This window comes from Chenopodium quinoa, unplaced genomic scaffold (assembly GCF_001683475.1).
Source record: "Chenopodium quinoa cultivar QQ74 unplaced genomic scaffold, ASM168347v1, whole genome shotgun sequence".
Taxonomy (NCBI): domain Eukaryota; kingdom Viridiplantae; phylum Streptophyta; class Magnoliopsida; order Caryophyllales; family Amaranthaceae; genus Chenopodium; species Chenopodium quinoa.
In genome coordinates, this window is record NW_018742287.1 from 255,782 (window position 1) to 283,671 (window position 27,890).

Consider the following 27,890-nt stretch of genomic DNA (forward strand, 5'->3'; position numbering starts at 1 on the left):
GCGGTTTATTAGTAAAAACCGCTGCTTCAGGTAGCGGTTTTGCTGTAGACCGGATTTAAAATTTCTTCCCCCTGAACCGGTGACGTGGACGGTACTTTGGGAATTCTTAAAACTTTGGCTGCAATTTGGGAATTGCGGTTCTTCTTGACTTTAATTTGGGAAAGAGTTCAAATTGATAACCATAAAGTTGAAACAACTGTTTTTATATTACAGAGTTGAATGTGTGTCTTTTTATACGGAGGAGGGAGGACTAGTGGTTGTGTTCTTTAAAAAAGCCAGTGGAATATTTGCCCAGTCACTCTGGCGTACGATCGCTCATTCGCTCCTGCCACTGTAATAGCTTGGGGCGACGATAATGGAGGTTTTACCGACGATCATGGTAACCAACGACGATGGTATCGACGCTCCTGGCTTGCGAGCATTAGTGCGCGTCCTTGTCTCCACCAATCTTTACCATGTTCGAGTTTGTGCACCTGATTCGTATGTTCTTCACTTTTTTGTTTTATCTTCAATTTCCTATTAATTCTCTGCAATTTTAATATATTATCTTCAAAATTAAGATTGCTGTTATGTTAATTCTACTGCCGAATGTTGATTTGATAATTGCATTTCTGAATTTGAGCAATAGAAAAGGAATTTTGCCATTGAAATAGAAAATTAACTGAAGAAATTGTTTCTATTTGAGTTTGGGGATGTCGTTACATCTAATTGTTAGAAGAATAGAAGAAAAAAAATAAAAGAAATAATTCGTTAATTACAACTTTGTTATTTTACGTTTTCGAATTTGTTCCGGGTGACCGGTAATGGTTTATCACCTAACAGGGTACCTGCACAGTCAACGCAGATTAGCTGCCCTTGGGGTTTATCCGATGATAACCGCTCCGATGCTAAAGTTAGCAAAATGGAAGATATGAGTAAAATAGATGGTTTAAGAGTGTTTTGGTTAAGAAAAATCGTATCTTAAGAGTGAGTTATGCTTGGGTATTTATAGAAATCCCCAAGCTGGTGCCACGTGTTGGTTCACGTAGCGGGTATGTCAAGTGGACGGTGGGTGTCCACATGGTGGGAAGCAGCTCCACGTGACCGACTTCGGAAGCTGATATGGGTTATATGCCGGTATACGAAATGATCCAAAAGACAGGATCCAATATAATATCGGTGTCGGTACCATCCCATACAAAATTAAAATTGTACTCCGATGATTTGCTAACTCTAGAAACAAAATTATTTAAAACTTGAATAATTGATTTTTTTATTTTTATTTTTCTTATATTTTTTTTTTAGAGATTGATGAAGCATTATTCTTATCAGATTAGTTTTTGTACTGGTCTGAATTCGATGACAATCAGCCTAAGCTTTTAATGTGGTTGGTCTTGCATGGTACACTTGCTTAAAAGATCAAAAGAATTAAAATCATAGCCATTAGTTTAAACTTTTGATTATTGCGTTTTCTTACGGTTACCTTTAATATGTTGGCTTGCTGGTCTTGAATCAGTTACCGACCTTACCTTTGCTCAGTTATCGGAGTGTTAAATAGGAAGTACATATTACAGTGAGTCACTGACAATTGAAAACAGATAATCCCATCACATAGACCACATTGTACGCTTGGTAGTGATTTTTCTGTAATACCTTATCTATCATTCGTCATCCTATGGTCATTCGTCTTCCTATGATCGAGTCTTTAGGTAATTTATTTAGTTTTGTTATGTTGATACACGTCTAAACCAAGCCAAAGCCTTTGTTGCCTTTACATAAAAAGGAATTAAGATTGAAGTATTGAACCAAGCAATTTGAATTTGATTAAACAATCCAATTTGTAAGCGACTTGATAATCATCAGTAAACATAGTTTGACTATTAATTGGATTGTTTAATTTAATTCAAATTACTTTGTCCAACTGTTTGACTATAACTATATAGTTATAGCTTATAGTGAAACTTACAATTTAAACATTCTTTATTGATAAATAAGCTTTAAAATTTGTAACTCCAATCATTATAATTTTGATAAATGAAAGCAAGTAGCAACTAGCAAAGCTACAATTCTAGTTAGCTAATATGGAGTAATTAATATAAACTAACCAGTATAATTTTAGAGTTCATAATGAAGTAACCGCACTTATAGATAGAGCACACAATTTTATTTGATACAGAGTATAATACTACATGAGTTGTTGACTTCCATTTAATACTTTGGTTGCCATTTAGGAGTCGGTAAAAGTTTTTAGAACTTATTCCACAATCTTTTAAAGCATTGTGAATTTGAGATAACAAATCTGAGTTAAAACAAGTTGTTAACAATATTATGAAATGAATTATTAAAGAGCTATAGATTGTTTGTGAAGATTAATGAGCTGAACACAAAGGTGTTGGAGCTGGACTTGTTTACCACAAGCCTATAAATTTTGTTCGGGCTTTATCATATAAAAGTGCTTAATAAAGGAGTTTTGACCAATACTCAAAGTATTAGCTAATTTGCAGCCTTAGCTATGAAGAGTTGAACTGTTGAAGATTCTTGCTGTTCAGCAAATGCTTTTACTTGCTTTTGGTTAGCTGTTTAATTCCCAAACTTGCAGATTTGAACCAACATCCACCATATTATTGTGGGCTTGATCCTTGCAATAGTTATTTCAGAAGGGCGTTCTAGTTTTTATCACCTTTTCCTGTAACAAAAAACCCTTTGAAAAGTTTCGAATATTTTTATTTGTACTTTCTGCCTTTCTGGCAATGTGAAAGGAGGCCCAATTGGATAAGTTGAAGAATATAGTAAAAGAAGCTACCATTGTTCGAGCTCTATCAACTTTCTTATCAGGTCTTAGGCGTTATATCATGTAAATTTATCAGTTCAATTTGCTTGATATCATAATACGCAAACACTCTAGTATGTTATTGAAATTGTCCTCCCTAATAACACTTTTTATGGTGCTTTTGATTTGTTGATTAAGCTATTCCTCTTACGAACCTATAATTTTTAAAATTAAAAGAAATCTTTTAGGCAATAAAACTCAGGTTAGGCTTTGTTATGTTTGGTTTATTCTGTCTGAACTTATCTAATATTTTGTTTTAATTTGTATATGAGCTTTTTATGTTTGAACTTATCTTAACTTATTTTGTTTAAATAAGTTTCAGTCATTTCCTATAAGAGTTTTAACTTTGAGCTTGTGACTATCTTTTAATTCTATATCACAATTATTTATATGCCCATTCCCCTATCAATAGGTTTTCAATAATCCTCTTCATTTGCAAGGACAACTTTGTTATAGAATTGTTACTTCCATAGCCGTTCCTCTCCAATCTTCTAGCCTACTACACTTAGGGGTTGTTTGCTACAAACATTGTAAATGGAATGTGTTAGAAAAATAACTATGGTGAATGAAGAATTAGGGACGTGTTTACACTATCCTTAAATCAATTTTAACCCCCACTATGATTGCTATGGGTTTCGTTTAATATGCTTCCAGGATTTCCCAAAGGAACGAGATCCACTATAGCAACGTAATTGAAACTCCCTAAGAAGTAAGAACACTTCGAAAAAGGATAAGAAAAATAGAAAGAAGAATCATTGAACTTGTTTTAGTCAAGAGTCGCAATTTCCTAACTTAATTAACCAAGATAATCTAATTTTCTAATGATTAGACACGATTATCTTCCTTAATTATTCGTAGGAAACTACCGGTTGCACACTTGCTTGATCGGGCTAAGCCCGTTCGGTCGAGCGAATAATTTGACGGAGAGCAATTAGACTTGCGCCCGATCGGGCTAAGCTCGCCCGGTTGGGCAAATTAACTAACAAAAGTCCAACTAAACGCGCTCCAGATTGGGCCTTACAACCATCAAGAAACAAGTTTGGGTTCACGCCCAGTTAGGCTAACGTAGTCCGATCAGGCGATCAAACCATCCATTTTCTAAATATGTTGCACGCCCTACGATCGGGCTAACTTAGCCCAATTGGGCCCGTAGTCAAAGTCCTTGACTTCCGATAAAAATTGTTAATGCTCCAAATAGTCAAACTTATACATTTGCTCCAAGCTATACTTCCTCTGTTTCACCAATGTGGGTCTTCCTTCCCAACATCAAGTTAAATAGAATAAGCTAATTTCTTCTGTTCTACCAATGTGAGACTTCTCAACATCAAGCTATATAGACTAAACTGTATAAACCAACTTCTATTCTACCAATTTGGGGCTTATTTGCCATTATTAAATAACACCTTATGAAGATTATTCTAACAATCCCCCACTTGATCTTCAAAACTGGTGTATGTTCTTAACCAACAAAATAAATTATGCATCGGTGAAGGTATCTTATCGATTTGAACCTCCACATTGTGTAAACTTTCAAAGTAACAATAAAATAAATGGTAGCATGTAGCTTTGAACCATAATCTTATACACACAACATTGTTAAACCAAATGTTCTTAGAATTGGTAGCACTATTTTGCCCATGTGCTCATCCTTGTATTCATGAACATCTCCAAAAGTAAAATATACTTTTGCTAGGAATGACACCATTCCTCTATGCTCATATAGGTAAAGTACAAAAAATAACCTTTGAAATTTCATTAGGAGTCTAAAACTCACCCTTACATATTTGTCGATTGTACTCAACAATAATCAATATATCATCTACAAACAACTTGTTGCTACCACATTGAATCTTTAATATAGGGGTAGTATTATAGGAAAGGTTGGGTTTCCATTGTAATTGGTCAAATAATTGGTTTTAAACCAATTTTCTTGGACATTGTATGCACCATGTCCCTTAGTAATCCTTTTGTAAAAGCATCCGCCAAATTATTACAAGATCGTACATACACAACAATTATTATCCCATTTGATATTAAGTGACATACATATGCATTTCTTAAACTAATATATCTAGATTTCCCATTATAAATCTTATTATAAGCTCTGGACAAAGTAGCTTCACTATCACAGTTCAAAGAAACGGCTGACATCTGTTGTGGCCACAACTCTATATATAATAACATGTTCTTCAACCATTCTGCTTGTTTCCTTGATGCTACTAAGGCTAAAAATTCAGCCTCCATGGTGGAATGAGTAATACAAGTCTATTTCTTTGAACCCCAAGAAACAACACCTCCACCAATCATAAAAACCCACCCACTAGTAGATTTATTATCACCGGTACTAGTAATCCAACTAGCATTCGAAAAATCCTCGACAGATGGAAATTTATTATAATGCAAACTAAGATTTTTGGTTCTTTTTAAGAAACCAAAACTTTACCAATAGCTTTCCAAGGTTCAACACTAAGATTGCTAGTAAATCTAGAAAGTTTGCAATACAATATTGGGCCTAGTACAATGTGATATATACATAAATTACCTATTGCACTTGTATACTCAGTTGAGTGTTAGGAACTGTCATAGATTCCAACACTAAAAATGACAGAAAATAAGAAGAAAAATGGTGATTATAGTGATAAGATGAGAATTGCACTAATTTAAACGATAATTCCACTTTTGAGAGGTGGATTCTCTCCCAATATGAGCTTTTGCGAGGCTCACTCTCTCCCAATAACAAACCTCACAATATTCAACATATTCTTATTCTTCCTAATGAGACCTATTTATAGAAAATCCCTCATAACAAACCTCTAATTTATTCCCCTAAATATTGATTCCTTACAAAGCAGTTTTCATAATAGGTGTTATTTAATGATGGGAAATAAGTCCTACATTAGTAGAATATAAGTTGGTTTATATAGTTTAGTCTACATAGCTTGATGTTGGGAAGGAAGTCCTACATTGGTAGAATAGAAGAAGTTAGCTTATTCTATTTAACTTGATGTTGGGAAGGAAGTCCCACATTCAGAGCAAGTGTTTAAGTTTAAATATTTGGAGCATGAACAATTTTCATTGAAAGTTAGGACTTCGACCACGGGCCCGATCGGGTGCGACATATCCAGAAATTGGATAGTTTTATTGCTCGATCGGGCTGCGTTAGCCTGATCGGTGCGAAGCAAAACTTGTTTTCTGATGGTTGTAAAGCCCGATTGAGCGGGCATCGTGTTGGACTTTTGTTAGTTAATTTGCTGGACTTGGGGGGTTTAGCCGATTGGGCATGTGAGTAATTCTCGACCGGGCGGGCGAGTGTGCAACCAGTAGTTTCCTACTAATAATTAAGGAAGTTAATCGAGCCTATTCATTAGAAAATCAGATTATCTTAATTAATTAAGTTAGGAAATGGGGACTCTTGACTAAAACAAGTTTAAACTTTATAAGTATTCATGGTCTCCAATTATAACTTAAGTCAAAATTTTCTTTGTATTTTTTTTATTCTATTCTCACTGTTCATAAGTGTTCTTAGGGAGTTTCAATTACGTTGCTACAATTGATCTCGTTACTTAAGGAAACCTTTGGAAGCATATTAACCAAAACCCATAGCAATCATAGTGGTGGTCAAAATTGCATTAAGGATAATGTAAAGACGACCCCTAATTCTTCATTCCCCCATAGTTATTCTTCTAACAATCTTAAAGCAATTTTGGTGGTCAAAATTGCTTTAAGGATAATGTAAAGATGTCTCCTAATTCTTCATTCCCCATAGTTATTCTTCTAACAATCTTAAAGCAATTTTAAATTTCTGTCATGGAGAATGTCATGAAGAGTGTTGGTGACGCTGGAAAACTTGATTGATTTGATAGTTCCAATTTTACTCGATGGAAAGAGACCATGAAGTTCTTTCTCATCACCATGAAGTTCTTGATGTTGATTTTAAGCCCATTCCTGAATGGACTGAAGATGAAATTGATGTTGTGAAGGCTGAACGCAAAAAGTGTGTTGAAGATGAAATTGATGTTGAGGACGAGGCACTATGCAACCCTCTGTGAATCATCTTTCAGATCGCCATGATCTCTACATACCGATGAAGAATCCAAAGGAAATCTGGGACTCTTTGGAAATATATTACAATTCGGAAAGCAAGGGGTAGATAGGTTTATTACTATGCAATTTTTGAATTTACCATGAATGATTCTTCTTCTGTATTAGACTTAGTGCATGAATTTCTTATAGCCTCTAAATTTAAGGATTTTGCTATAACCATTCCGGAACAACTCTTTGTGTGGTGGGTGGGGGGGGGGGGGTGGGGATAAATGCAAATTACCTGCTAGTTGGAATGATTATAGGAAGAATTTGCATACTTCTAAGGATTATACTTTGGAACAAATTCAGAAACATTTACAAATTGAAGAGGAAACTCGAAACCATGATAAGAATTCTGATAATAGTTCTACTTCCAAAGTAAATTATGTAAGTAATGATCAGAAGGGGGGAGGCAAGAAAAGAAAGGCTAATAGAAATGGAAAAGATTTACACTAACTTCTAATATTTCAGCACAACATAAATTTGACTTGAAACCAAACCCGACCCATTGACCCATATTGCGTCCCCTAACAACCATTTTCCTTTATTCATCCAATATCCTATCTCTTATGAAGGTCTTGCCTAATCCAATGTATTGGATGCTCTACTGTTAAATTATGTGAAAGACTTTTCTTTAAGAAATCTCTGTAAAAATGGAGTATAATTGAAGAAACATTAAGTTTGTGTTTGCTGATCTTGCTTGATATGTGGCTGTGGAAAGTTTAAATTAAGGTATACAATTCTCTATGTATGTATCCTTTGTTGTTACATTATACGAATGCTTGGTAGCTTATTTATTTAGGAAACACTCAGTTTTTTCCTAGTTGGACATAAAGGTCTTCTAGTAGTCTTTTCTGTTACATCCTTGATTTGGAAGTTCATGGTTTAACTATTGAAGATTATTATACTATACCATAAATTATTTGTTTAGTGTTCTATGCAGTATGCATTTATGCACTATTACCCTTTTAAGGAACTGAAAATGATTATATAACCTGTTTTTAAGAGTTTGTCCAAAGAAGGTTACTGTGCTCATCATTCGCATTCTACCTTTTGCTTATGGTCGTAATGACCAGTGTTTGAAAAGGCGCGCCCAGGCGTTGAGACGCAAGGCGTTAGGGGTCATGTGTTTTTTGTGGTCTAGGCAAGATGATTTCGAAGAGGTGCAGGTAAGGCACACAGAGGCGCGCCTAGGCACACCCTTGAGGCGCACACAGATTTTTTCAGAATTATTTTTATTGATAATATTCGCCTCACTTCAATGAGGTGCACCGAGGAGCGCCTTAGGAGCAAGGAACTCTGAAACGCCTTGGTGCGCCTTGAGCCTTTTTATACATTGATAACGTCTTGCCGGTCATGGCTTGAGCTATTGTTGGGCTGTTAATCTGGATAGACTAAGGATTAATTCTGTGATGTACAATTTACTTTATGATATAAGATTCCATAGCTTTTCAGTGACATCCAAACATATTGCTAATTAGACTATTGTTTTCGATTGCTTCATATTAGTAAAGTAGTAACACACTGGTGCTTACAGGGAAAAATCAGCTGTAAGCCATGGGATCACTTGGCGTCATCCTATTGCTGCCAAGAAAGTGGAGATCGAGGGTGCCACAGCTTTTGCAGTTGCAGGTTCCATTTTGCTCTTAAGATAGTTCTGCTTTATTTACTAGTTAATTAGTTGGTTTCCGACCTTTTCGTCTTTCATTTTCTCTGATATTGCCCCTCACTGGGCCATAAAAAGTCGCATCTGTTGAAGCTTTGTTTAAAATCCTATGTTGACTGTATTTATATGGAATCAACTATCAAGTCTCCCGTTTATTTATTTAATTTTTTTTAAAGGTAAGATAACAAGTATTGGGTTTCCTTATCTGAGGTATTGACTTGCACAAATTCTGATACAAAGGCCAACTAAAAAGAGACAATAACATTAGATAACTTAATAAGGGCTATTACAGGGTAAATGTAGCTGACCAGAGTCTTATGTAAGGCCTCATCTACTGAAATTGGTCAACTTAGAAATTGATCTAATTACTTAAGGATGTACACTACAAATTGTTCAGGCATGTCGTAAACTGATAAGTATTTTTTTGTTTTTTAGAATGCCAGTTTATGGGTAAATGAGGCAATCAGGATCAATGAGTATCTGGTTTAATTTTGTAGATAGGGCAGATTTTGCTCCACTTGCTGTTTTATTTGGTGCTCATGAGTCATGCGTGGCTGGTTGATGCTTGCATAAGCATTCATACTAGAATTTCATGCTTACCAAACATAATTTTTGCTTGATAATTGTTATATTTAGTAAAGACACTAATGGTAATGATGCTTACTTCTTGCAGGCACGCCAGCAGATTGTTCTTCTTTGGGAATCTCAGATGCTCTGTTTCCATCAGTTCCGGATCTGGTATAACTTAAAATCTCTTTCTAAATAGTTTTTACACATGAGCTTTACTTTCAAAATCCAAGGAAAATTGTGGAAAAATGTGGAAATCTAAACTTCATTTATGAGTTTTGATAATTTTCCTCATTAAACTAGCCAAACTATGGATCCTCATCAAACTAATTAAACAAAGGAAAAGTAGGTAAAATAGTTCATTCTTCAGTAGTTTTGCTCAAACAATCAAACAAGTGAAAACAAGTAATTTCTACAGTCTTGCTTTTCTACATATTTCCATAAATTTACTTTTCCATTAAATTTCTACTACTTAAAGTCCAAAATAAAATTGTTATTGATTGGTGGGCTGGTTATGTTGGAAACAGAGGCCAAGTTTGCATCTTTGAGTTTTTTGAAGTATTAATTTTTAGATATTAGAAGACATGATTGATTTACAATTTGCATTTTTTTCTTCTTCTCTATCTCACATTGTCACTTCTCAATTTTCGAAAATAAGTGTCTTGACATGCCAATAAGCATTTCAAGTTAAGGGTAAAGTAAAAGGTTTTAGACAAAGATGGTAAAAGGACAACACCATGGATTGACTAAACAAATACAGCGTTTCCTTTTCTAATTGGATTTCCTTTTGGAATGTCCCAGATTTAGGTGAATATCTACTGTTAAACTTAAGCTATAGTTGGGGTCCTTGCCTCCTTAGGCCCACATGGCCACACCTACCCACCCTCTCACTTTTTACCTCTACTTTCTCTTTCCTTAATCTTTGTGCAAAAATTAGATGTTACCTTGAATATGGAATGAAGGTAGTACTTTTTATGTATATCTTGGAACCAGCCTTGGCAACAATGATGAGATTGTTGATAACTAATTTTTCTATAAAATGAAGTGGAAACTGCTCTCATGCATCTCCAATACAAATTAAATCACTTTTTATCGGGTGGTTGTGGTAAAGAGAAATAGGTTTTTTGAACCATTGAATCTTCTTGCAAGTTGGCAATATTATGCTATTTACCCGATTGTACCTTTTTTTTAATTTTTATTTTTATTGAGAGAAACTCCCAAATGAATTTTAGCCAGTGCATCCCTCCTTCCCTCTTTCCCTGAGAAGACCTTTATTATCTCAGTTATTGAAAGTTGATATGTTGACTTTTTATTTGCATTAGTCATTTATCTCAGATTTGGCCAACTCTTTTTATGTTTGCTTGCAGGTACTTAGTGGCATAAATATGGGAAGTAACTGTGGTTATCATATGTAAGTTGTTGCCATGGACTATGCAGCTTTTTTCTACTGTTGTTCTAACTTCTACGCAGCTTAAAATTTTCAGATCTCATCCAGTCAAACATAGGGCATAGTGGCATACCTTTCTAGTGCATAAACTCAAAGTTTTATGTTATACTGTATGAATTGGTGGCAGAAAACTGGTCCGACATTTATTTTTCTTAAGAAGATGAGAGAATGCCTTTGATGATCTAGATTGGATGTTGATGCTTGAAAATTGGTGTCGGATTTGATGCTTAAATATGTTGCCCTTCCTAGTCTTTCGTAGTCTCATCTCTATATGTGGATCTAAGGAGGTAGTGGATGACTAATCTTGGAGATACTTGGTGCAGCTGCTTTGTCAGAGGCTAGAGCTTCAATTTGGTGAATCTATTTGATGAAGATTTGGTGTGTTGCACTAGTGCACATCATAGACCATTGGATTATTTTGAGTTAATTAGGGTACCATATGTAGTTCCTAGTCACTGTTTTGTAGCTCTGTTTCTCACAGAAATTGTAAGTTTGTTCATGATGGTAGTTTGGCTGTGCACGATGTGAGATAGAATCTTAGTCATTCTGCATTTGGTGATTAGAATTTTCTTCTTGATTATAAAAACCGTATGATACAAAAACATCCGAACAAGGCTAAAAACTGTATTCTATCCATCGGGGTCTTGTAACCTGTACATCTATCCAGCAAAAGCCTATTATTCTTCTGCAGCCTCAAAACCTATATACTGGTTAGGCATGTCAATCACTTTAGAAGCTTTCTCATTTTATTCCATTCAGCTCTCAAATGTAAAGTGCAGATGATATAGAATAGAGGGCTAGCTATCAGTCCAACAAAAAGTGATTTTCCTGTTTCACAAGGCCTAAGGAACATTACATACACCCAAACATTTGAAAATGCACTCATTAGGGTGGTGAATTTGAAGATTGTCATTTGTGCTATACCTAGCCTAGTATGCTATAATGCTATGTATGCAAAGACTTTACCTTCTCCAAGACCTTAAATTTCTGAATAACAGGTTTCTAGAGATTGGACAAACTTGTGATAGATATTTACGAACAAGAATAGAGAGATTACAAGAGAAAGGACCTGTTAATCTACCATGCATAGCCTTTTATTTGGAGAATGGGAATAGGCACTATCTACACAAGCCCAACGAATTACCTAATTTACCCAACTTCCACTTTTGGGGATTAAGTTCTATAAAAGGAGATCATGTTAATTGTTAAGTGCCAGTAATAAAGGTGAAGTAAAGGGCCTTCCCTTTTCTGAGATGCCTCCTCAAGTATGATTTAGTACCCAAACCAACTTTAAACCTGATTATGGGGAGAGCAAAGATGACTTATAGCATACACTTAATTGGCCTAGTCTTCGTTATGTGCTCTATGTTTGTGTAGAGACCATGCCTACTTTTGATCACTTGATAGCTGATACTAGACCTTTTTAATGGATAGGGTAGCCCAATGGGTATAAGGTTAGGATTGAGTTAAAATGGCTTATGTGTTGACAAGGTTATGATGGCTTGTTTTTTTGTTAACATAGGGCTAAAATGATAACCCTATGATTTTGTAGTTGTGGTCACTTTGTCTTACTTCGTTTCAATAGTTCCTTATTCGTTTGTTGGCTTGCCCACTATTGACCTGCCACGTGTTTGATGCGACCTATTTCACCTTTATAAGGTGACCCACTTGTGAATCAACTTGGCACACCCAACCATAAGTCATAGTTCGAGCGTTTTGACACTTGATCATGTGAAGCACTCTTACTTATTATCCGACAAGGGTATAAGCCTTGTGGAAAAAGGTTTGTATGCAATGTAGTGACATCAGCAAACATTTGATTTTAGAAGGGACACTCTTGCTTATTGGTTATTGAAAGACATGGGTCAATCGCGTGAAAATTATATTGAAACTTTAATGAGTTATGGTTGCTTTACAATGAGTGGAAACACAAAATTTGTTGGTGTACCAACAAAACACAAGCATTGAAGCAACATAAAACAGGGTAGGAAGCTTTAATTCTCATTCACTAATTATCACTCCCTAGATAGCTTTTGGAACTACAAAAAATTCCTAGTGAATATTAAATTCCTAGAGTACCTTAAGAAAGTCCTAGAAAGCATTACATAAGGAAATCCAAGGAACTCAAGGATGGATTCTAATGCTAGGTCTGGTTGATACCATAAGGAATTTGGCACAAGAGGAAATTTTTAATTTTTAATTTTTTTTAAATTTTATTTTATTTTTTTCCATTACATCATGAAGATGTTTTTGATAGTAATTTAGTAAGAGCTAATCTCCCTCCTCCTCAAGCGATCAGATGTTACACAAAATTAGATGACCCTTTCTCTCCTTTCTCACCCCCAAACAAAAGAATATCTCTAAGTATTTTAATAATCTCTTAAATATAGAATGCTAGAGTGACAAGAGTTATGAGACTAAATACGGGAAATACAACCCTCTTAGAGAATACGAGTACTCTTCATCCAAGAAGCTTCCTCAATCAGCAAGTTAAGAAAAAAGTGCCCTTAAGATTAGTCTTTCTAAAGGAAAACTATAGTAAGAGGAAGACTTTTAAAAGGGCCATAAACATATCAAGTGTGGATTGCTTCAGATCAATCCTTGAACTACCACACTTACATAAGTTAATCTTAACCCCGCAATGATGTCTAATAAACATGCTTAATTGTTAATACTTTTCTAATTTTGGGCATGTTATGCAAGTGGAAAAAGATCGAACAATTGGCAAATGGTAGGTGTGAGAAATAAATATTACCTTCATATCCTAAAACACTCAAAGATACATGTTTGGTGCTATGGAGCTAGACCAATGAGCAATTACACAACCTAAGCTCTCTTCCCTATTCCTATAAAAGAGATGAGGAAAAATTGAGAAAAGTAAAGAGGAGGGTGAGGAAAGGAAGAAGGTAATATGAATAATTTTGTTATTTCTAGCGTAAGTGCAATTTTTTAAAAATAATTTAAAGCTTATTCCTAGGGTGTTTCATTTGGCTCGTAAATTTGGTGTGTTGTAATCAGGAAACTATGGCTTTCTTATTCTTCTATTAGGCTACCTAGAGGAATCAACAATGATTGAATATTGAACTTTGATTTCAATCAGTATCCATCATTTTGGTTACAAACAAAGTTGTGATGTGTAAACCCCATCATTGATGATTATGGACTTTATGGAGTCATCATTGTAGAACAGTAATATGTTCCTTTTCTCCAGTCACCCACCTGCCATCATCTTATATTTCGTAGGTCACCTTTAGCCTAGGAATGGAAACGGGTCGGATTCGGGTCGGACCCTACAATGTCCGAATTCGATCCGATTAACAAATAAATCTTATATTCACCTTCGAGTCCGCCTCCGAATCCGAACCAACCGCATCCGAATCCGCTTCAATAGGAGTCTTAGGACCTCCGAACTCGAATTCGGCAAATTTCAATAGCATTTGGTGAATTTTTTTTTTTTTTTTTTTTTTTTTTTCCCAATATCTTTGAAGGTTTAATTCAACACAAGAAAATGGTGTTAAATTAAAAATGAAACATAAAGGTGAAAGAAAAACATGAGCTTGTGATAATTTGTTATCGAATTTGTTAAATTTACAAAACAATATGTAACATAAACAATCAAATCTTCAAAATTCAGATCTTAAAAATGAGTACAAACTATTTACATCAAAATCTAGATCGAAACTTAAGAAGATGTGTAGGCTTTGATATTTGAGTCTTCAAATTATTATTATCTTTGGCGTTGCCAACTGGTAGTATGTAGGTGAAGCAAGAGTATGAGTAATGAGGGATGTTATCATGAGTATTGAGTAATGAGGGTCTGTTTTCAATAAAAATTAAGGAGAGAGAATGAGATGGGGTAAGAGAAAGAGAGAGAAAATGAAACAAAGGAGGAATGAGGCGGCAATTAGATTTGTAGGATTTCCAATTGGGCTTTTACAACAAGCATATTTCTACACATACGTAAAAAACTGGACTCGGATCGGACTCTTCACACTGAATCTGATCCGACTCCTATTAGGACTCGAACTTTTTTATCGGTTTCGGATTCAAATTTTTTCTATTTTCCTTCGAATCGAATCGGACTCGTATAGAATTTGGATTAGATTGCCATCCCTACTTTAGCCCCATAATTGAACTTTTATTTTCTATACTTTCCTTGGATTGAATCTTTCTTATTAGAATTTGTTCTCTTCAACCTATTTCAGGAACCTATTACTTTATTTTGTCAAAATCAAATGAGATCTGATTAGACTAGACTCAGATTAAATCAATCTTGTATCCGTTTACTTACTAACAAATATCTATAAAATCATATTTATATAAAAAAAATATGAAAATAAGGTACATAATTGGAAAATAGACTTCGAGATGAATTGAAGGAGTTCTCACTTGATAATACATTAGTGTAATAATACGGGTCAAAGTTTGGTCAAACCAGCACATCAGACTACCAAACTAATTTAGGAATATTTGGACAAAGGCCTTGTTTGGGGAGGTGCTTTTTGGAGGGTCTATTAGAGTTGTGATCAATCAGAAAAAGCTAATTTGGAAGTTTGGTAAACACCTTATTAAAAAAGTTTTTAGGCTCAATAGCTCTTCTTGAAAAAGCTCATAATAAGAGCTCTTTGAAATAAGCTTATCGAATATTTAGATTTTTGGCTATTACATATACTTAAACAACTAACAATTAACATCTACTTACAACACTTTTACACAACCAACTAGTCAAACTAATTAATACAATCAACTAGTCAAACTCTAATTGCCTAATAGTAACAACTACTTCCTTCGTTTCTTTATAGTTGCAAAACTTTCCTAAAATGGAAATGTCACAATAGTTGCAACACACTATAAAAGGAAGGTTTTTATGGTGAAAATGATGGTACTATTACCTTTATTTAAAGCTCATGGCCCACTTAATTATACTCCTAACGACCTCTTAACCCCATTTTAATTGTATTATATATTTATATCATAAGAGGTCCACTTTTCTTAAACACTGTGATAAAGTGTGGTTGCAACTATAAAGAAACGGAGGACGTATCTACTAACTCCCAAACAAGGCCTTAATTAAAGTAGACTTGAACACCTTATTTCAGGTGAAGAGAACAAGTTCTTAGTTCTACATACAAATTGATTAGAACCCCTTTAGACATTTGTTAAAATCATGCCAAATTGAACATTTAAATATGGTGGAACCTAAATACGTGAACATCCATATTCTTGATTCATGAAACTACTGAGATTTTGTTCTCTCTTTGTCTATGAAGTCTGTTCATTTCTCTTTGGAGTCTTTATAACAATTTTTTTTCCCTCTCTTCTCTAATCTCATTGGAATTTGTTTACTATAGAGAACTTTTACTAAATCTTTGATGGATATGTGCATATGTCCTCTTGGCTATATTCCTTGCCCTTTTCTTTTGCACCTTCCATATCTTTAATTGCCACTTTGAATTTCGCTTGTATTTATCATAAGCTCCTTTCCAATATATTACCTGCCTACCTTACGAGTTAGAACATGAGACTTCAATGACACGCTGATTTGTTTTTCAAAGTAGGCGAATCCTACTGGATTCTTTGGAATTAATATACTTCTTATCTTGTGTTCTGTTTATTCCTCAATGTACTTCCATCGTTATCTTTTTACTTGCAACATTTCTATAGTGTACACTGTTTACATACTTCACTTTAGTTACATTTTGTGATTTGTAGTTAAAGGAAAACATAGTCAAATGAGATCTTGTTAGATATGTCTCAATGTTTACTTTATTAAAAATTATTTTTTTATCATTTTTACTCATGCATAATATAAGAGATTAATGGTTGAAATCATGCATTGGTAAACTTGAAAAAACAGAAATGTTGCAAGTAAAAAAAAAAAAAAACGGAGGATGTATATGTTTATGGTTGCAACCCTAGTGTTTATTGTCCCTATGGGTGATGCAATCTATAGTTGGGAAGTATGCTTACAAGGCCTCTTGAGTTGGATTTTAGGAAAATAAATAGGACGCTTAAACTTTGAAATTGTCAAATACTCGTATGTGTTGTTACTTTATAGTCATGGTTTCCAATACTTATGTTATGCTGTTTGATTCTGTGGTAATGCTCTTTTTCATTCATCATTCACTCAGTGTTTACTCTGGGACTGTAGCCGGGGCTCGAGAAGCATTCTTCAACAATATACCAGCAATATCTCTGTCATATGATTGGTATGTATCTAAAATATTATTATCTTATATTTTTTGGTTAGTGAAAATCTTTTAAATGCCAACATAGATGGGTTTTATCAATGGTATGAGCCTTAATTCCTCAAGTTGGCAATATTTTATGGTTTAATATTCCACTTTCAACATGCACATGTATGCTGATTATATTAGTAGGCAAGTATTCTGTATTCTAGAGTTATAAATTCCCGTTGATTACATGCCTAAGACATCTTAAGCTACCTCAGTTTGCTGAGATAGAAGTGTAAAACTGCATGGAAACTAGAGTATGAGGACACACCAATAAAGTCCTAAAATATCCTTACATTCAGTCCTGCTGATTTTCTGTTCGTAACAAACTCAACTCTGTCCTTAAAGAAAAAAAAGTAGGGGGAGAAGCTTTCAGATACTCTGCTCTGTGAGTTAAACAATAAATTGCTGCCATCCAGATACCATTTGTAGACAATTAGGGACTCATTTGTTTTGGGCATTTGAAAATCAAACCCAAATTATCCTATGATCATGGACAATGAGAATCCTTTCTTTAACATCCTTTGTTTAAATAGGCTGCACTGGTTTTTAGTTTCTTCTTCTTTACAGTGAAACAAGTTACTTACAAGCAGCTAACATTTTATGAGGAAGCATACTCGGAGAAGGTCCAAGTAGGATATAGTGTAGGGTGTACATTATCATTTCTTGATGTTACATGCATGCATCATTACTTAAGGATGTAGCAAACTAGTTATGTACTGACGGTGTTGATTGCCATTCTAATTTTCTAGGGTTGGAGGTGTGAGCAATATTGATGACTATGGTCTAGCTGCTGAAGCATGTCTACCTATCATAAATGCAGTGCTAGCTGAGATTAAAAATAAAACCTATCCACAAAGATGCTTTTTAAATATAGACCTGCCAACAAATATTCGGAGTCACAAGGTACTTCCTGCATCTTATTAGGCTATCTGACATAACATGGTTAGGGAGAAATAGATGTCCTACTTATAGGATCTCTTCATATCTTGTTTTTCCATTTATTATATTTCCTTGAATATCTGATCAATTATTTAATCATTAACTTTTTATGGATAATCTGAATCTGGTAAAAAGAGAGGATAACTATGTAGGACTTTCCATATGTTTTTCAAGCATTTATTTTTCTTGCCTCTGATTAGCTGTTGCATTTAACTTCCTCTTATGGTTGTGCATGCTTTTACGGAGGGTCACCATTTCTTCCCAATATGTTAGTGTGCCATATCAGAAGAAATGGATCTTTTTTTCTATGTGTATAATGAAGGATTTACTCTACATCTGGGGTCAAATCTGGGAGGTTCTTTCCCTGTATTGTAGCTATACCAATTATCAAACTATTACCATTTTTTTCCTTCATTTAGAAATCACATAGACTTTTTACAATTCCCCTACCTCCCTTCCCCCGGGCCTGACCATGTTTTGGGGAATCATCATGTTTATTCTGTTGATTTGCGTGAAACTGATTAGTGAGCATCTCCTACTTCTAGTGGTTGAAAAACCTGTCTGCCTTAATTATCTCCTTTTTTCTTTTTTCTTGTTTAATTTAGTAGTACCATCTGCTTGGAAGTACTTTTCCATATTATCATCACTCAAATTGGTTACACTGGGATTTCCGAAACAATTCTTATTAGTCTGGAACTTTTGGGGTGATCCTGCATTTCTGTTCTTCAGAACTTGTAAATGATCGGGGATCAATATTGGTCATAGACTCAGAGCAATTGTTGCATTAGCTTGATAGTGGCTTGCCAGTTATTCCTATACACTTCTGCCATCCTATATTTGATGTCAAATGTCGTTCATTATTAACTTCAAGACTCAGAAACTCAATTCTTAAAATGCCGTTACATCTTTTATTGATATCTTGATTATAGGCTTTACAGCTTTTTATGAGGATCTGAACTTGCCCATTAAGTTTGATGATTAAATATATTGTCATTGCTGTGGCAGGGTTACAGATTGACAACCCAGGGTAAAAGTATCTTCAAAATGGGATGGAAGCAAATTACATCCACTGCCCAAGGAAAAATGTTGTCAACAATGGAGATGGATATGGACTCATCAGAGTCTCTGGATGTCAAATCATCAACAGTGTCTCAAGGCCAACAATTTTTTAGGAGAGTGGTATGTTTATCTTCCTTTATTATCTTCAATGAGACAACCCTTACCTTATTTTTGGTTCACACATAAGAGCACCAGGGTTTGAATTTAAAGCATCAACTATTTCTGCCATTTGCTAAAAATGATGAAAAAATGGGTCTCTTAATGTAAGTTGTGACCACTAAGTACATCATGCAATATACTTCCCCGATTATTTTGGTGATTAATATAAGCTGAACTCATTGGCCTTATTGAGTCGGTGAGACTGGATATGTATTGTAAACCAGTGTTCGAAGATGTGGTATCAATCACATTCACGTTAATGGTCACAATGTCATGGAAACAGAAATGATATGCTCATATCATCTTAGGTCACATCTGACATGGCACAACTTTGATTGTAAATCTATTTTGTTTTTTTTAATTTTTAATTTTTAATTTTTAATTTTTTTAATTATATAGTTTCACGATCTCATCTTTTGATTAACTAGAAATAGTACCAACTTATGGTTCCAACATAACAAATAACTTTTGATATATAGTTCATGTGAGAAGAACCATGCTTATGATGGGAACCACAAAAGGTATATGCAATAAAACTAAAAAGTACATCAAATTTTTATTTATTTATTTATTTATTTTTTTTATGTATCTTATAACTTCATCACATGTACTTTATTTATTTATTTATTTTTTTCTTTCGGGCATATACCTTATAGATATATGAAATCTACCTTAAAAGTTTGCAAAAACAAACTTTATTTAAAAAAATTTCTGCTCTTTATTATTTATTTTTTTATTTTTTTGCTTAATGTGGTGTACCATACAGTTTTAAGACATGGACTTTTTATATCTTATAAGTATATACCTTATAAGTTATAACTATACGACACATACCTTAAAATTTTGCAAAATAAAATAAAAAATTATTAACGAAATTTTAGTGTTTTGTTTTATTTATTTATTTTACTTAATGTGATGTACTTTATAATTTTAAGGCATATACCTTATACACGTACCTTAAAATTTTGTTAAAAAAAAAACACCAACTTTTAATTTTTTATTATTAATTTTTTTTTTTAAAAAATAAATTAATTTGGTTATGTTCTTTATACATATAGGGTATGTACATTATACCTTTCGAGCATGTACCTTATACTTGTAGGACATGTGCCTTATATGTATAAGACGTGTACCTTAATACTTCAATAAAAGAAATTAATTTTATGTTGAAAATATTTCCAAAAAATTATTGTAATTTTTTTAAATTTTTTTTTAATATTTTTATCATGTACCTTATATCTATGCACCATGTACCTTATGTGGTTTATGTCATAAAACCTCCTTTTTCCCTCCTTATACAATTTAGGGCGTACGATCATGCAAACCAGAACGTATGGTTTTGCTATCTAGATTTGGTTAAGCAAGTTGCATTATTCTCATAATTGCACCCATGCAGAATTGCCGGTAGGAATTTTCATGATCCTTGGAATTTGGAATTTCCCATAGGATCTTTAGGATTGTCCATGATCGATATAATCCTATGACAATTTTAACAATCTGTTAGAATGTCTCTATAAGGGCCTGATGATGCGATTTTTGAACAAGGCTGTCATTTGGATCCTAAAGCAAATATTTCAGTCATGGACTATTCAGAAAAGTAGTTAAGAGCTTAATTTTTATTTTTTTTTTTTTTTTTTTTTTTTTTTTTTTTTTTTTTTTTTTGTACGAGTTAAGAGCTTAATTTGTAAGTGTTACTTTCCAAAAAAAAAAATGAATAAACACTTGGTGTAATTAAGTAAGATCTAATCTTGAGTGGCTGAGTGCCCTATCCTATACAAAGTAAAATATTTTTTTGTGATTACTTTTCCATTGATACTTCTCCAAAATCCCAACCCCCTACACCATACCCGCAAACCTCTCCTACTTTCTCTTTCTTGCCATCGTTTTCCACTACAAACCACACCCAGTAATTATGTCACATTTTCAGCCCAAAAACTACTACCAATCCTAGTTTCAATTGTCACTATAAAGAATAAGTGGCACACATTACAATTATACATATACTTCCGTTTAAAATACTTGCATCGCTTGCCTTGTTCGGAAATGTCATATACAAGTTGCAACATTGTAAGAATAATTCTTCATTTTTAACTATATAATACATACTTGCTCATATTCTACTGACTTAATTTTATATAGTTACCCACTCTTAAATTTACCCATTCCTATAACTCCACCTCTCTTTCTCTCCTCAATTATCCCTAAAACCTAAACCACCGTGCCCATGACCCGCCACCACTTAACCTCGTCACACTCAGCAAAACCACCATCTAATCTCATCACCCTCACTAAAACCACCATTATTCACATTCACCATCACCCATCCTCCCTAATTCACCAAAACCACCAAGGAACCTTACCACTCTCATTGAAGCCACCATATATTAGCGGACAAAATGGCCTGTGGACTATGGTCATTGGATTTGGTCAGAGGTTCCAAATTTTGAAACCGCCATGGGCAAATCTAACCATTATGATGTCGATCTTGTGAAAGGAAGACCGAAGACTAGCAGATTATGATGGCGAAAATTTCTCTATGATGTTAATAGAAGTGGTGGTTCTAATTTTTGTGGGGTTGTAGGGTGAAGGTTAGGGTAGGGCTCCCCTTGGCCCTTTCATTTCTATCTATAATTTTAACTCCTGAGCTTTATATATACTTTTGTGTTCTTACTCTATCTTTAAGTGGTTGTGGTGGGTTAAGGTAGTGTTAGTATAGGAAGTGGGGGAGTAGGAGAGGTGATGTAGGTGGAAGATAAAGATCGGGTTTGTTGAGGAGAGAGATCAGGGGCGTCAGCGTCGGCATCGGGGTTGGGGTTGGGTGTTGTGGGAGCTAGTTGTGTACCAGGTAAGAGGTGACGTTGTGACGGTGGTAAAAATGGTACAGTTCATGGTGTTGGATATTTTGAAGAGGGATGAAAAGAATAATGAACGGAAGCTGCAGAACGAAAACTCAAACTTATAACTCAATATTTTCTCTATTATGAAATTAACTTACATAATGCAATTAAATAGAAAGAAACCTAACTAATAGGTCCTATAGTTTAGGAACACAAACCCACTAACATTACTCCACTAACCCAATGATATTTGACCACCAATAGTTTCGTTTAACACTTTACTAACCTATTGACTACTAACTGATTTCCTAAATAATAGTACCAAGCTTTGACTAATCTACTCACTACATTATTTTCACTAAGAAACTAATATCCCTAACAATAAGATATTGCAACTAACGTATCTTTGAAGCACAGCACCAACACACCCCCTTGCTTCAAATCCACATGCAACTTCCTAACTTCTATGACCATATTGCAACGACGGACTTCGACTTGAACTCGACACGCTTTAATTCTCAACACTCACCCGACTTTCATGACACAACCACGACACTAGATTTTAGAAGAGCCTAGTCTCTTCCTCTTCAACCTTTTGAGCATAGTTAGATTGTTCACCTTGCTCATCTTTTTGCTTATCCCAACATCGGTCTTCTTTGTTACCATACCTCTTGCAATAGTAGCATTGTATACTACCCATAGACTTTCGTTGTCCTTCGAATCGACCACGACCACCACTTTCTTCACGAGCTCTCGACCACGACCATGACCATCTCGACCATGACCTCCGCAATGCCCATTCAACATTTGCCCTTTAACTTGAAAGGCTTTCTCCTCGAAACTTTCCTCCGTAAACTTATCCATCCTCTCTTCATGAGCCATCAAGGATTTCATCAACTCATTAAATGTATATGTTGATAAGTCCTTAGACTCCAAAATTACAGTAATAACATGTTTATAATCTTTCATTTTGTGAAGGCTTCTCAATACCTTACTAACAATAGTCTCATTAGTAATGGTATCATCATAAGTTTTCATTTGACTAACAATTCCAGATACTCTAGACAAGAAACTTTGGATAGTTTCTTTATCTTGCATTGCATGCTCTCAAAGCTACTATGTAGAGTTTGCAATTTAACGGCAATCACCTTCTTATCACCGAAATAATCTTGCTTTAAAATTTCCCATGCTTGGTTGGATGTTGGCGCAGCGGAAATTCGTGGAAAAATCTCATCATCGAATGCCGATTCGATAAACAATAGAGCCTTTGCATCTTTCTTACGATTTTCCCGTAAATGTTGATCGGGAATAGCCGGTACTGGGTTGGCTCATCATAATCGTATTCCACCAAATCCCATATGAGACTTGAATAAAGTCTTCATTTGGGACTCCATATGTGATAATTCTTGCCCTTAAAAGTTGGATTTAAGGGTTGCGACGACGAGTTTAGACCACCATTTGTCATGCTTACTCACACACAAAACTTACGTGAAAAATACTACGACAAGCACTAATGAAACAAGACGATGTTCCTTGTTTCACTCACGTCTCTCTCTATCTCTTTTTTTTTTTTTTTTTTTTTTTTTTTTTTTTTTTTGTAATGTGTTTTTGTCTTAGGATCGAACCTGGATTAGCTCGAATACCATGTTGGATATTTTAAAGAGGGATGAAAAGAATATTGCACGGAAGCTGTAGAACTCAAACTCAAACTTATAACTCAATATTTTCTCTATTATGAAATCAACTTACATAATGCATTTAAATAGAAAGAAACCTAACTAATAGGTCTTATAGTTTAGGAACACAAACCCACTAACATTACTCCACTAACCCTATGATATTTGACCACCAATAGTTTCGTTCAACACATTACTAACCTACTGACTACTAACTGATTTCCTAATTAATTTTACCAAGCTTTGACTAATCTACTCACTACATTATTTCAACTAAGAAACTAATATTCCTAACAATAAGATATAGCAACTAACGTATCTTTGAAGCACAACACCAACACATGGGTGTTGTTGATGTGACAGTGTAGTGATTGAGGGTTTTCATGTAAGGCGGTGATGGTAATGAGTGCTTGGTAAGAAGGTGAAGGGTAGGTGCCAAGTGGGGTGGTGAGGTGGTTTGGTGGGGATGAGGTTATTAGGTTGATAACTTAAGTGGTTCTATATGCCCCTTTCATCTTCTTTTTGTTTTCTTAAAGTCTGTTCCTTAGCGTCACGGTCCGAGTATTTTGATACTGGATCCGTGCGGCACTATCTCGGCCACGGGAGATGAAGGTGCTAACCAAGTGTTTGGAATGGCTTGTGGCACGAAGTAACACAAGTAGGATAGGCGTCTATGGGACACTCTTGGCGACAAGGGTCGTTTGGGGCTTGTGGCGGCTGAATGAATATAAAGAGCCTCAAGTGGATCCGATTACAAGTTGTTTCGTTTGGAGGTTCTCTAGGGGGGCTGCTTTGATATTTGCGAGGCACTAGTATAAAGAGCCTTAAATAAAACACAAGATTCAAAGCAAATGGTAGGAACCCAGGATTTTATTAAACACTTGCTTCCTGGAGAGCTTTATTTTGCAAGCATAGTACTTCCCAGTTCCCATCAGATGTTGGATTGACTGAAACACAATAATTCTAAATAATGCATAGCATACTTATAGGAAACTCCTAGAAAGCATACATAAGGAAAATACATAGAAAAGAAAGAAATTACTAAGACTATGTTTCTATGTTACCACTTACCAGTATAAGCAATGGGAGTATATTTAACAAACTATGTAATCATTGTTGGGAATGATATCTCATCCACTATTGAATTATGTGAATATCTGATGAGTAGATTTATAACATGCACTAAATTTTGTCAGAAGTGCTCTCTTATTAATAGCGAGTTCTATGAATGATTATTGACTCAACATCTCATTGTTTACATTGCATCAATAGATTTGTGGGTTTTTGAAGAGTGTCACTAATAGATTGTGTACAAAGATAGCAATTTGGTGGTAGACAACCATAATTTCATAAGGAGAAAATCACGTGTAGAATATTATAAGAGAAATCTGTAATGAACTAATGTAGGGGGGAGGAGCATATTAGGTAGTGTCTTGAAGAGGAAGACGAGTAAAATGAGTTAAGAGCAATACTTTATACGAGAAGATTAGGAAGGGATCAGTGTGTGAAATATTGATCTAGTATTTTTGGTTAGCTTACTAAGCTAAATTGGGAGAGAATCCAAATCTTGAAATTAAACCATCTTTTACATTGGCCATAATTTCCTCTTAATAAAAATCATCTTCCTCTTCCCATTTTTTGCTGTTAATAATGCTCAAGCTAAGTTAATTCTTAGCAATTGGTGTTAGAGAATAGGAGTGACAATCAAAACCTTATTTCTTAGCTTTTTGAGTGACGATCAAAACTTTATTTCTTAGCTTTCCTGCAAAAGGGGAGAATCCTTATTTGCCGAGGATAAAACAACTTAGCTGAAGTATAGAATACACATATGACATATCATCACAACATCCGAAAACAAGTAAAGATCTAGCAAACATCATTTTCTTCTCTGAATGCACATATTGTAGAATACCTCAACAAAACACATTAATAGTGTATCCTTGCTATTCTTCTTTCTTGTGGATTTCACTAGGCCTGTACAAACTATCACAGAATCCGAGAATTCGATCCTTAACTGACGATTTTTTTGATATTTGATTTGAGTTTTCAATTCTGATTGAAAATCTAATCCGAAGAAGTAGATATCGGATGCGGATTTGGATATTGGGCTTTAAAATTTCGGATATCCGATATCCGAAATATAAAGGCTGAAATAGTGAAATATTTTTAAAAAATTTAAAATGTCCATATGAAACTGACCGCGTGTTATTAAGTTATTATAGTATTCTTAATATATTTGATGTTAATTTTATTGGAAAAGACTACTATTTTGTTAAAATATGTTGTACAACTTAGCGATAAAAAGGGATAAAATCATTGTAATTTAGAAAATAATCATAGTCAATTACTAATATCCGAATCATCCAATCCGAATAATTTCGGATATCGGATAACCGAAATTTTCGGATCGAATTCGGATATCGATTTCTAATACTCAGATATCCGAACCGGTTCGGATATCTGATCCGTGAACAAGCCACTTTTCAATTCCAACTAACCTTCCTCGGGAACAGCAAGAACCGGCCTAGAGCTCTTAAACTGATCCATTATTCTCCCTACTCCCATTTGACAATTTGAGTACACACGCCTAAAAAACGGTGCTCATATGTTTCAGGAGCAGAGCCACACAACACACATGATGGATTTATCAGATCATGTTGCTGTAAAAGCCTAATCTTACTAGCAAGTCTGTATTGAACTGCTAACCAAGCTACTAATATGCTTTTAGGGCTAGCCATGCTGTTGCAAATCAATCTTTTCCTAGGGACCTTACTAAACCTACCCCTTGTATGTATGGGCGACGCTTTTCCTTTAAAATAATTGTGAACTTATTTCCTGAAAAAGGATAGTGTGCAATGTTTTTTTCTGGAAATTATGATTCATTTTGTATTAGAAATGAAGATAGTAGAAGGAATGTTGGAGTTGTGGACATTGAGGATAATATAAGACAAAACCAATTGCGTTGGTTTGGGCATGTCTGGTGGAGATCAGAAGACACACTTCTAAGGAAAGTAGAGGGTTGAGGGTTTCCCGAAGGAGTTAAGAAAAAGAGCATATAACATTGGACAAAATGGAATTGAAGGAGAGGATTATGGTTGGTGAGTGTATGAGATAAAAGTTAGGTTCATGTAGCTGACCCCATAATTGGGATTAAGGATTCGATTGCTGTTGTTTTTGTCAAACACTAGATTTTTAAAATTTGTTTCTCTGCCCTTTTCAATTATTTCTTTGCAGAGGTCTGTTGCTTGCATACATCTTTATATTCATCACTTTTGTTGCCTTAAATCATCTATTGAATATATGGAGTTCTAATTTTTCCATGCATACATCTTTATATTTATCACTTTTATTGCCTTAAATCATCTATTGAGCATTTGGAGTTTTATTCATGCATACATCTTTATATTCATCACTTTAATTGCCTTAAAATCATCTATTGAACATTTGGTGTTTATATATCCTGCTAAATGGACATTTTATCTCACAGGCGATAGAACACTCAATTGAAGATACTGATATTGATACCCGATCTCTCCAAGAAGGATATGTAAGCAATTCCTTTAATGTGCTATTTTTATTTCCGTGCATAGCTGCATTGTCTGCACTAATGCATATGCATGTATATTCAGATATCAGTTACCCCTCTGGGTGGAATCTCGCCTGCTGAGGCAGAATGTCAGGAATTCTTCAAAGGTTGGCTTCCTGGTGTCATGGAGCGCTCTTTTTCAGCCTCAGCCTTGTGATTAGGGAGTTCCATATAACTTCTCAAAAACTAGTCATTCATTAATTTCATAAATATTCTTTACTCCGATTTATATGGAGTTATAATATCTTGTTGAGATCTTGACTTTCACAGTAGATTGCTCTTCAACTACTCCGTATATGATAGTGTCGTGTCTAAAAAATGCTTTCATGATGAAATCTACCGTCAAAGTGAATACCTCCAAAAAGTCAATCATCACTTCATAAAATCGGGAGTATGAATTAAAATTTACATATCCCTGTTGTGTTTAGGTAGCTTAATTTTGTATATTCTTAGTGTTCTTCGACTCTCTGGCTGAAAGGCCTGACATAAGCATAATATTTGCTTGATTTTCAAAAACAATAAAATTATGTCCCTTTTTAATGTAAATTATCTTTCGCTTTTTCCTATAACTAGACTTGGTTATTGGATAGGGTAGCCTAATGATAATAGGGTTATGATCAAGCTTATAAGGCCTGTAATGGACAGGGTTTGTAATGGACAGAGCCCTTATTGGGTAGGGTCAATATATGACCAAATGTTTGTCCAATTTAATACATAAAGAAAAGAAATAATGTAAAACAACTTACATACATATTTTTATATTCATATGTACTTAATTATGGCTTTGTCCAATATTTATTTTAATTGATAATTTGTTGACCCACCC

At 34.6% G+C, this 27,890-nt stretch overlaps 1 protein-coding gene across 1 annotated transcript; it reads left to right on the forward strand.

Moving 5' to 3' along the window:
• The first annotated feature begins 219 nt into the window (after positions 1-219).
• LOC110684955 (5'-nucleotidase SurE-like) lies at positions 220-27,780 on the forward strand. Its single transcript, XM_021861404.1, has 9 exons — positions 220-480; positions 8,430-8,524; positions 9,232-9,296; positions 10,493-10,536; positions 16,704-16,781; positions 17,558-17,711; positions 18,753-18,926; positions 26,966-27,025; positions 27,108-27,780. Exons 1-9 carry the CDS (start codon positions 356-358, stop codon positions 27,219-27,221), a joined length of 909 nt encoding a protein of 302 aa, XP_021717096.1. The 5' UTR covers positions 220-355; the 3' UTR covers positions 27,222-27,780.
• Positions 27,781-27,890: the final 110 nt, after the last annotated feature.

Excerpts from the sequence above, each read along its gene's own strand:
- LOC110684955 (XM_021861404.1), top strand. The coding sequence starts at position 356 with ATGGAGGTTTTACCGACGATCATGGTAACCAACGACGATGGTATCGAC. Across the intron at positions 10,537-16,703 it reads AGTAACTGTGGTTATCATAT|TGTTTACTCTGGGACTGTAG; the intron begins GTAAGTTGTTGC and ends TCATTCACTCAG. Across the intron at positions 18,927-26,965 it reads AACAATTTTTTAGGAGAGTG|GCGATAGAACACTCAATTGA; the intron begins GTATGTTTATCT and ends TTTATCTCACAG.